Source organism: Miscanthus floridulus, chromosome 1, assembly GCF_019320115.1.
Source record: "Miscanthus floridulus cultivar M001 chromosome 1, ASM1932011v1, whole genome shotgun sequence".
Taxonomy (NCBI): domain Eukaryota; kingdom Viridiplantae; phylum Streptophyta; class Magnoliopsida; order Poales; family Poaceae; genus Miscanthus; species Miscanthus floridulus.
This window is the reverse complement of record NC_089580.1, coordinates 203,827,670-203,839,949: the sequence shown is the minus strand read 5'-3', so window position 1 is coordinate 203,839,949 and position 12,280 is coordinate 203,827,670. Positions and strand designations below refer to the sequence as shown.

The 12,280-nt window shown below is 43.8% G+C and overlaps 1 protein-coding gene across 1 annotated transcript; it reads left to right on the top strand.

Moving 5' to 3' along the window:
• Positions 1-1,819: 1,819 nt before the first annotated feature.
• LOC136470436 (DEAD-box ATP-dependent RNA helicase 10-like) lies at positions 1,820-3,421 on the top strand. The gene is made up of 8 exons (XM_066468288.1): positions 1,820-1,849; positions 1,974-2,120; positions 2,273-2,285; positions 2,327-2,394; positions 2,510-2,621; positions 2,731-2,819; positions 2,946-3,101; positions 3,404-3,421. Exons 1-8 carry the CDS (start codon positions 1,820-1,822, stop codon positions 3,419-3,421), a joined length of 633 nt encoding a protein of 210 aa, XP_066324385.1.
• Positions 3,422-12,280: the final 8,859 nt, after the last annotated feature.

Genomic DNA, 12,280 nt, shown 5'->3' with positions numbered 1-12,280 from the left:
TGATCACTATTCTGGAGTTCTTCACTAGTATAGTTTCAGACAAAGAGATGATCACTATGCTTTCTCCATGCTCGCTACTACTACTACTGATGTGCCGTGCAAGTTGCTACTACTATACTGTATCAAAGGACCAAGTGCCTCAGGGAGCAGAATATAGAACTACGTCATGCAACTGAGGAAAAGGGGCAAGTGGCCAGCCTCCTCGATATCCATGTCAGTAAGGATGCTATATTTCTGATCCAGCATTCAAACTTGTGAGATTTAAACAGCAAGACAAACAAATTAAAGGGGTACTTTGCTGTAAGCACTCTAAAATATTTCTTACTTGAACTACTTCCTATAGGATCCATATAAAATTTCTGAAATACAACTCTTACTTACAATAACACTGACAATCAAGCTTGGCAATCTAGGCAGAGACACTATATACTTTATATACTACACATATCCAGAATCCAATCCATGAAAGAAAAGGAGGAGGTTATGCTCAGTACTACATGGTAATCTAGGCATGGCAAGAAAAGAAAAGGCACGAACAGATCACAGCCACGGTCAATCTTTCAATCTGCTAAGCAATCAGGCAAAAAAAAGCAATTGTTTAGAGGACTCACCGACGACGGTCGACGGACAGCGACTGCAGGTGGGCGGGAGATGGTAATGTACTGATGTGCGTAGGGATAATAGCTACTGCACAGAAATACACATATGAGAAATAAATCTAGGCACATCATTACATGATTTTTGAAAAAGATTTCAGGTGTACATATTACAGTTAAATGCCTACAATATGACAATACAGTAAGGGCAACTAGCTCAATCATGTACGACATCAGGTATTTCCATGTATGCTTAGAAACCAGAAACTCACATGAAGAAAATATGGTAATCAGCCTGCTCGGCTGCAATTATTTGGCTGTGGCTGCAGCTATACTTACATTAGTTTACTTTTGCAGCCAAAATAGCAGCAGCCGGCTGCAAGAAGCTGCATTTTCTTAGGCAATTTAAGTGTCATTCATTAGGCAACAATGTCTTCTTAAATAGACAATTTTTGTATTCTGAAAAAGCAAGTATAGCATCTGTGTTCATTTGCAACCCACAGCCCCCAGATGACTCACTCATTGATGGCGTGCAAAAAAAAGTACACCAATAATGTAGATGGCTCACTCATGATGAGCACAGAGGAAAGGTTAATGCAACGGGAGCCAATAACATCCTAGTAATACCAAGGTCTATTACCTGAACAGTATTTTCTCCTCTCCCCCCAAGCATACACCTAGAGTGACCAAACAGCAACAAAGCCTTTTAGTTCTAAGAAAGTTGGTGCAGGTTAAGAGAATAAAAAACAAAATATGTGTTCAAGTAGAAAATGATGAGTACCAAAAAAGAAGATTTTACAATGCATCGGGATTGGATCAGGTCGTTTTGTGCAACTCATGGGACCTGCTCAGCTGTGCTTTTGAAGCAGCTACAGCATTTGCTGCTGCTTATTTTCTACTACAAAAAATAGTAAATGTAGGCAGGCTTGCTGCAGCAGCAGCCGCAACGCTTGCTGCAGCGAAGCAGTTCCGATAAGTCTGACATATACATATCAACGCAATGCTTGATGGGGAAGCCCGTTGTCTTTGAGGCTGAGAATAGGAGATGGATTGCAAAAAGTTAGAAATAGCGGCAACTAAAAATTGAGTGCACGAAACAGGTGAATACAAAAAAACAGAGCTAACAGATTGGTGATTGGAACCAATTTGACGTTTCGATTCTTCTTGTGTTGCATGTCTCTGTTAACTGTCTGGACAATCCCCAATTCATTTAATAAGCAGTTATGGAAAATCATGGCTGCAATGAAGTTACTGTATTGAATGTCGTTGACCTAATTCAACATGTGTTATGGGCGGAATAATTGAATTCTATATTGGTTAGCATTAGGCCATCACAGCAGAGTACCCTTTTCCTACCTTTTTTTATGTGAATTTCAGGATTGCTACCTTCTTCATGTTCTGAATGAGAGGCAAGACAGCATGATCATGATCTTTGTGCGCACATGTGAATCTACTAGGCTCCTTGCTCTTATGCTGAGGAATCTTGGTTTGAAAGCTATGTCTATCAGTGGCCAGATGAGTCAGGTTTACTTTCTTTGACTTAAAATGTCAGACATATAAATAATTATATGACTATTCCATTCAGTAGGTTAATCCTTCTGTTCTGTGAAGTGGATTTGTTTTGTTTATGTCTTCCCTTTAATAATACTTTTCCGTTTATTTTTCTTTATTACCAGGACAAGAGATTAGGTGCTTTGAAGATTGCAATATCCTTATTTGCACTGATGTAGCAAGTCGTGGCCTTGACATTCAAGGAGTTGATATGGTGATCGATTATGATACTCCAATGAATTCTAAGGTCTCTTTCTGTCTGTTTGAGTACTGGGCCATTGTGATTTTGTTTTAACTGCTTACAATTAGATGTTCAAATTGGATTCGTTATGGTCTCAAATTTTATGCTGCGCGACATGTAGGATTATGTTCATCGGGTGGGTAGGACCGCACGTGCAGGGCGGTCAGGTTATGCTGTATCTTTGGTGAATCAATATGAAGCCCAGTGGTTTGTGCTGATCGAGAAGCTCCTTGGTAATTACAGTTTTTCTTTTCACCTCCTTTTTTTTCTTGGCAATTGACAGCCATAGCTGGAGATGCCATCTTTCCAGAGCCTGCCTCTCTTATCAACTATGATTTGCAGGCAAGCAAATTGACCTGCGTAAGGTGGACAGAGATAAAGTCATGATACTTAAAGGGTCCATATCCGATGCAAAGAGAATTGCACTTACGGTACGTCCTCCTTTGACATCAGTATCGATTCTGTAATTTTTGCGCCTTTCTTGCTGGTAGCAAATCTATGCAAAAGTATGGCTATCTGCTGGCTCTTACAGTCATGCTACTTATCTTGCCTTGTAGAAATTGAAGGATTCCGGCGGCCACAACAAGCGGAGAAAGGTGGGAGATGATGTCGAAGAGGTGGAAGATCATTCTCATTCTAAGAGACCGAAATCCTTCAAGAAAAATTCTGACATTACAAGAGAGCTTTTCATATGCAGATACTATCCTCAAATTGTAAGTCTGCGAATAAGAGGATACATAGGTAAGCAGTGTCAAAAATTTTAGGGTCCATTTGTAGTTTAGAAAAACTATATTTTCTCAAACATTATTATCCAACACATGGTTACAGCATTGGTGGCATTCACTTCGGAAATGAACAATTAAAAAGAAGCAAATCATATTGGGATGAAAATGTACGCCTAGAATGATTTCTTAAAAGTGGGTTTGAACCATCCTTTCATCAATATTCCAGTGCAAATGCATGAGCGAGATAGCCATACTAACATCTTTTATTTTATTTCTATTTTCATTTTTAGATTGTCACCGACACCTGAGAATAAGCATTGCAGTGCTCTAACTGGTATTGATTTGCCACGCTCCTATTTTTGATTGATGCTCATATTATTTTGAGTCTGAGTTTAGGTTCATAACTTCATATACAAATTGTGACTCAGGCAATTCAACTCTGAATTTTCATATAGAAATCTGGTGCAGTAGAGTAGTACCTCCAACCTCAGTTTCATCATTCTGTCTAATGTCTCATATTCCCCATTATCATTGCATTGTACTCTTTATACAAAATAGCCTAACAGCACAAAGAAATATTGAAAATCACTGTTCTTGTTGCAAGGAAGGGCATGGCCGCGTCATCTCAGCACACTGAATGTCAACACATTGGTAGATTCAATTTGTTTATGTTTGTTTTGAGGTGGGTGGTATGTATAGCAGATAGCACGAACCCACTCCCCACTGGTGTCATCATTAGAAGTGTATATAGAGTATGATGATAAGTGTATATAGTCAATTATTTATTATAAATTTGTTGATTTTATTTTTATATGTAGGTACTGTTATCATTGTGCATGGTTGAATACCTATCTGGTGCTGACTCATATGGATTGCTCTAATTAATGATGTTACTGATCTTAGAGCTGATGCAAGTGGCAAGGGAAGAGCAGGCTATGTTACAGAACCATTATTATGGTGGAACATCTGAGTATATCACGAAATTTCTTAGCCTACTCATCTAAGGCCTTGTATAATTGATAATTCAATCAGTTGAAATTTTGAAGCGTACCATAAGGGAAATGACCGTTGTTGTGAAAGAAAGTTATCCTTTTAGCTGTGGGTTGAATTTTGATATGAATTCAAACATGGTGTTGGTGCTTACCAACCAACTCTTGTTATAAATACATTGTTTATTTTCCTTTCGGTATATAAATTGAGCAGCAAACTCCTGCGGCAAATACATATTCTTATTTCTATTTGGATTCTTATTATCTATTATATGAATCCTCTTGAATGTGTATTATTATTTCTCGAAATTTTCACTGTAATTCCTCCATTAAGAATGAACCTTTTTATGAACACGTGCATGCCGTATATGTAGGAATTCAATTATTAAATATTTTTTTGTACTTGCGCGTGCATATGTACTGTGCATATCTACTAGTAAATAGGAAAAATCACCTAAGAAGAGTCCCGTAGGATAATAAAAGAAATGTACAAACTCCGCCTTGGATACAAGTGCATGTGTAGAGCAAAATGTTACGTACGTGTATACATTAGATTACATGCATTATTATACTTTCCGGTCGATTACTAAGCGCAACGGCTAGTTTTTGGATCTGTCGATCGGTGGAACCGCCTTACCGCTGCACAACCGTAAGCTATATATATATTAGCCCGATCGAGCGATCGCCGTAACCCTAGCTTTCGCAAAACATCATGTCAAGCCGTATTACATCGCGTGACCGGAGCGGGCGGAGAGGAGGGCAGACCTAGCGGAGCCATCGCGCCCCCGGCCCCTTTCTGTCCGGCCTCCGACGGTGCACCGGCGACCAGTGGCGGATCCAGGAAAATTTTTAGGGGGGCTGAACAAAAGTGCGACAGCAACATACCTTCGACTAATGCTCGATCTTAAGTCTCAGCCCCACCTACACGATAGAACTTTGCCTAAAAATTCATGGGAGCTCCAGGGGCGCTCCAGGGCTCCAGTATCGATATGGGGGGCTCAAGCCCCCCCCCCCCCCCCCCGCCCCACCATTGAATCCGCCGCTGCCGGCAACCGCCATGGACTGGTACCGCCATCTTCTGGTGCTGCGGCACTTGGACGCGCCATCCAGGGCGGCGGCGATGAACATGATTCCTACCGAGAAGCAGCCGGACGCGGAGGTCGACGTAGCGGAGGAGTACGTCACGATGGCGGAGTTCGCCCACGGAGAGAAGGCGGTTATCACCACTGAGAAGCCGGTGGGCTACTTGCGCGCCGCTGCTCCTCATCTCCAGGTCGAGGATAGGTCACTTGCGCCACGCGTGCAGGTACAACACCGGTTGATTCGTTTGATTTCATTTATTTCCGTTTTTCATTTATTTCTGTATGTTTTGCATGGTGGCCGTGACACCTAGGGTTTCTTGCATGGATTTGGAGTATTTCGATTTATTTCCGTATGTATTGCACGCTGGCCGCGCCGCCTAGGGTTTCTTGTATGGATTTGGAGGGTTCGAAATGGATCTGGGTGATATGTTAGCCGTAATTATTCCAAGTCTACAGGTGGCCATGTTTCTAGCACTACAAGCGCTGAATGACCTGTTCATGACGGGCTGGTGCCCCAGAAACCTGACCGCGGCCAACATCACCCTAAACAGGGCATCCATGATGCCAAAGCTTGTGGGTCTGGAACTTGTGATGGTCAGCTCGGAAGGAGTCCAAGACTGTATGACCAGGCTTGCTACGGTCTTCCGCGAGGACTTGCTGCTTAGCCTTTTAGCTGTGGGTTGAATTTTGATATGAATTCAAACATGGTGTTGGTGCTTACTAACCAACTCTTGTTGTAAATACACTGTTTATTTTCATTCGGTATATAAATTGAGCAGCAAACTCCTGCGGCAAATATATATTCTTATTTCTATTTGGATTCTTGTTATCTATTATATGAATCATCTTGAATGTGTATTATCATTTCTCGAAATTTTCACTGTAATTCCTCCAATAAGAATGAACATTTTTATGAACACGTGCGCACCATATATGTAGGAATTCAATTATTAATTATTTTTTTGTACTCATCCATCTTGATATTTTTTATAGACATGTGCGTGTCGCACGTGCATATGTTCTGTGCATATCTACTAGTAAATAGGAAAAATCACGTAAGAAGAATCCCCTAGGATAATAAAAGAAATGTACAAACTCCGCCTTGGATACAAGTGCATGTGTAGAGCAAAATGTTACGTGCGTGTATACATTAGATTACATGCATTATTATAATTTCTGGTCGATTACTAAGCGCAACGGCTAGTTTTTAGATTTGTCGATCGGTGGAACCACCTTACCGCTGCACAACCGTAAGCTATATATATATTAGCCCAATCGAGTGGCCGCCGTAACACTAGCTTTCGCAAAAACACCGTGTCAAGCCGTATTACATCGCGTGGCCGGAGCGGGAGGAGTGGAGGGCAGACCCAGCGGAGCCATCGCTCCCCCGACCCCTTTCTGTCTGGTCTCCGATGGTGCACCGGCGATCAGTGGTGGATCTAGAAAAAAATTTAGGAGGGGGCTGAACAAAAGTGCGACAGCAACATACCTCTGACTGCTGCTCGATCTTAAGTCTCAGCCCTACCTACACGATAGAACTTTGCCTAAAAATTCATGGGGGCTCTAGGGGCGCTCCAGGGCTCCGGTATCGATAGGGGGGCTCAAGCCCCCCTGCCCCACCGTTGAATCCGTCGCTGCCGGCGGCCGCCATGGACCGGTACCGCCATCTTCTGGTGCTGCGGCACTTGGACGCGCCATCCAGGGCGGCGGCGATGAACATGATTCCTGTCGAGAAGCAGCGTACGCGGAGGTCGACGTAGCGGAGGAGTACGTCACGATGGCGAAGTTCACCCACGGAGAGAAGCGGTTATCACCACCGAGAAGCCGGTGGGCTACTCGCGTGCCGCTGCTCCTCATCTCTAGGCCGAGGATAGGTCACTTGTGCCACGCGTGCAGCTACGGCACCGGTTGATTCGTTTGATTTCATTTATTTCCGTTTTTCATTTATTTCCGTATGTTTTACATGTTGGCCGCGCCGCCTAGGGTTTCTTGTATGGATTTGGAGTATTTCGATTTATTTCCGTATGTATTGCATGCTGGTCGTGCCGCCTAGGGTTTCTTGTATGGATTCGGAGGGTTCGAAATGGATCTGGGTGATATGTTAACCGTAATTATTCCACGTCTACATGTGGCCATGTTTCTAGCACTACAAGCGCTGAATGTCCTGTTCATGGCGGGCTGGTGCCCCAGGAACCTGACCGCGGCCAACATCACCCTAAGCAGGGCATCCATGACGCCGAAGTTGTGGGTCTAGAACTTGTGAAAGTCAGCCCGGAAGGAGTCCAAGGCTGTATGACTAGGCTCGCTACGGTCTTCCGCGAGGACTTGCTGCTCAGCCTTTTAGCTGCGGGTTGAATTTTGATATCAATTCAAATATGATGTTGGTGCTTACCGACCAACTCTTGTTGTAAATACACTGTTTATTTTCATTCGGTATATAAATTGAGCAGCAAACTCCTACGGCAAATACATTTTCTTATTTCTATTTGTATTCTTGTTATCTATTATATGAATCCTCTTGAACGTGTATTATTATTTCTTGAAATTTTCACTGTAATTCCTCCAATAAGAATGAACCTTTTTATGAACACGTGCATGTCGTATATGTAGGAATTCAATTATTAAATATTTTTTTTGTAGTCATCCATCTTGATATTTTTATAGACATGTGCGTGTCGCACGTGTATATGTGCTGCGCATATCTACTAGTAAATAGGAAAAATCACGTAAGAAGAGTCCGGAAGGATAATAAAAGAAATGTACAAACTCCACCTTGGATACAAGTGCATGTGTAGAGCAAAATGTTACATGCGTGTATACATTACATTACATGCATTATTATACTTTCCGGTAGATTACTAAGCGCAACGGTTGTTTTTGGATTTGTCGATCGGTGGAACCGCCTTACCGCTACACAACCATAAGCTATATATATATATATATATATATATATATATATATATATATATATATATATATATATATATATATATATATATATAAGCCCAATCGAGCAGCCACCGTAACCCTAGCTTTCGCAAGAAATTGTGTTAAGTCGTATTACATTGCGTGACCGGAGCGGGAGGAGAGGAGGGTAGACCCAGCGGAGCCATCACGCCCCCGGCCCGTTTCTGTCCGGCCTCCGACAGTGTACCAACAGCCAGTGGTAGATCCATAAAAATTTTTAGGGGGGCCAGAACAAAAGTGCGACAACAACATACCTCCGACTGCTGCTCGATCTTAAGTCTCAGCCCCACCTACACGATAGAACTTTGCCTAAAAATTCATGGGGGCTCCAGGGGCGCTCCAGGGATCTGGTATCGGTAGGGGGCTCAAGCCCCCCCCCCCCCCCCCCCCCCCACCGTTGAATCCACCGCTGCCGGTGGCCGCCATGGACCGGTACCGCCATCTTCTGATGCTGCGGCACTTGGACGCGCCATCCAGGGCAGCGGCGATGAACATGATTCTTGCCAAGAAGCAACCGGACGTGGAGGTCGACGTAGCGGAGGAGTACGTCACGATGGCGGAGTTCGCCCACGAAGAGAAGGCGGTTATCACCACCGAGAAGTCGGTGGGCTACTCGCGCGCCGCTGCTCCTCATCTCTAGGTCGAGGATAGGTCACTTGCACCACGCGTGCAGGTACGGCACCGGTTGATTCATTTGATTTCATTTATTTCCGTTTTTTATTTATTTCCGTATGTTTTGCATGCTGGCCGCGCCGCCTAGGGTTTCTTGTATGGATTTGTGTATTTCGATTTATTTCCATATGTATTGCATGCTGGCCGTGCCGCCTAGGGTTTCTTGTATGGATTTGGAGGGTTCGAAATGGATCTGGGTGATATGTTAACCGTAATTATTCCACGTCTACAGGTGGCCATGTTTCTAGCACTACAAGTGTTGAATGGTCTGTTCATGGCGGGCTGGTGCCTCAGGAACCTGACCGCGGCCAACATCACCCTAAGCAGGGCATCCATGACGCTGAAGCTTGTGGGTGTGGAACTTGAGAAGTTCAGCCCGGAAGGAGTCCAAGACTGTATGACCAGGCTCGCTACGGTCTTCCGCGAGGACTTGATGCTCAGCCTTTTAGCTGTGGGTTGATTTTTTTATATAAATTCAAACATGGTGTTGGTACTTACCAACCAACTCTTGTTGTAAATACACTGTTTATTTTCATTCGGTATATAAATTGAGCCGCAAACTCCTACGGCAAATACATATTCTTATTTCTATTTGGATTCTTGTTATCTATTATATGAATCCTCTTGAACGTGTATTATTATTTCTCAAAATTTTCACTGTAATTCCTCCAATAAGAATGAACCTTTTTATGAACACGTGCGTGCCGTATATGTAGGAATTAAATTATTAAATATTTTTTTGTACTCATCCATTTTGATATTTTTATAGACACGTGTGTGTCGCACGTGCATATATACTGTGCATATCTACTAGTAAATAGGAAAAATCGCGTAAGAAGAGTGCCGAAGGATAATAAAAGAAATGTACAAACTCCGCCTTGGATACAAGTGCATGTGTAGAGCAAAATGTTACGTGCGTGTATACATTAGATTACATGCATTAGTATACTTTCCGGTCGATTACTAAGCGCAACGGCTTGTTTTTGGATTTGTCGATCGATGGAACCGCCTTACCACTGCACAACCGTAAGTTATATATATATTAGCCCAATCGAGCGGCCGCCGTAACCCTAACTTTCGCAAAAAATCGTGTCAAGCCATATTACATCACGTGGCCGGAGCGGGCGGAGAGGAGAGCAGACCCAGCGGAGCCCTCGCGCCCCCCGGCCCCTTTCTGTCCGGCCTCCGACGGTGCACCGGCAGCTAGTGGCGGATCCAAGGAAAATTTCAGGGGGGGTGAACTAAAGTGCAAGAGCAACATACCTCCGACTGCTGCTCGATCTTTAGTCTCAGCCCCACCTACACGATAGAACTTTGCCTAAAAATTCATCGCGGCTCCAGGGCGTCGGTATCGGTAGGGGGGGCTCAAGCCCCCCCCCCCCCCCCCCCCCTCCCACCGTTGAATCTGCCGCTGCCGGCGGCCGCCATGGACCGGTACCGCCATCTTCTGGTGCTGCGGCACTTGGACACGCCATCTAGGGCAGCGGTGATGAACATGATTCCTGCTGAGAAGCAACCGGACCCGGAGGTCGACGTAGCGGAGGAGTACGTCATGATGGTGGAGTTCGCCCACGGAGAGAAGGCGGTTATCACCACCGAGAAACCGGTGGGCTACTCGCGCGCTGCTGCTCCTTATCTCCAGGTCGAGGATAGGTCACTTGCGCCACGCGTTCAGGTACGGCACCGGTTGATTCGTTTGATTTCATTTATTTCCATATGTTTTGCATGCTGGCCGCGCCGCCTAGGGTTTCTTATATGGATTTGGAGTATTTCGATTTATTTCTATATGTATTGCATGTTGGCCGTGCCGCCTAGGGTTTCTTGTATGGATTTGGAGGGTTCGAAATGGATCTGGGTGATATGTTAACCGTAATTATTCCACGTCTACAGGTGGCCATGTTTCGAGCACTACAAGCGCTGAATGACCTGTTCATGGCGGGCTGGTGCCCCAGGAACCTGACCGCGGCCAACATCACCCTAAGCAGGGCATCCATGACGCCGAAGTTGTGGGTCTGGAACTTGTGAAGGTCAGCCCGGAAGGAGTCCAAGACTGTATGACCAGGCTCGCTACGGTCTTCCGCGAGGACTTGCTGCTCAGCCGTTTAGCCGTGGGTTGAATTTTGATATGAATTCAAACATGATGTTGGTGCTTACCAACCAACTCTTGTTGTAAATACACTGTTTATTTTCATTCTGTATATAAATTGAGCAGCAAACTACTGCAGCAAATACATATTCTTATTTCTATTTGGATTCTTGTTATCTATTATATGAACCCTCTTGAACGTGTATTATTATTTCTCTAAATTTTCACTGTAATTCCTCCAATAAGAATGGACCTTTTTATGAACACGTGCGTGCCGTATATGTAGGAATTCAATTATTAAATTTTTTTTTGTACTCATCCATCTTGATATTTTTATAGACATGTGCGTGTGGCACGTTCATATGTACTGTGCATATCTACTAGTAAATAGGCAAAATCACGTCAGAAGTGTACTGAAGGGTAATAAAAGAAATGTACAAACTCCGCCTTGATACAAGTGCATGTGTAGCAAAATGTTACGTGCGTGTATACATTAGATTACATGCATTATTATACTTTCCGATCGATTACTAAGCGCAATGGCTAGTTTTTGGATTTGTCGATCGGTGGAACTGCCTTACCGCTGCACAACCGTAAGCTCTCTCTCTCTCTCTATATATATATATATATATATATATGTGTGTGTGGAACTACTATCCTGTAGCTGGCTGTAGAATAACTTATTCTGTAGCCACCTTGAGTTATGATAATTACTATGTTAATTTACAAGATTATAGTAACTCCTTACTAAATTATTTAATATAACGTTATGGTAAATATCCCCATGTGTTATAGTAACCCAACTATCGTAAATATGTATTGACATTATCATAAATTAGTATATAAAATTATAGTAAATAGAGGTGGCTACAGAATAACTTATTTTGTAGCCGGCTACTGAATAGCCTCTCCCTGTATATATATATATATATATATATATATATATATATATATATATATATATATATATATATATATATATATTAGCCCGATCGAGCGGCCGCCGTAACCCTAGCTTTCGCAAAAAAATCGTGTCAAGCCGTATTACATCGCGTGGCCGGAGCGGGAGGAGAGGAGGGCAGACCCAGCGGAGCCATCGCGCACCCGGCCCCTTTTTGTCCGGCCTTCGACGGTGCACCGACAGCCAATGGCAGATCCAGGAAAATTTTTAGGGGGGGGGGGGGCTGAACAAAAGTGCGACAGCAACATACCTCCGACTGCTGCTCGATCTTAAGTCTCAGCCCCACCTACACGATAGAACTTTGCCTAAAAATTCATGGGGGCTCTAGGGTCACTCCAGGGCTCCGGTATCGGTAGGGGGGCTCAAGCCCCCCCCCCCCCACTGTTGAATCCGCCGCTGCCGGCGGCCGC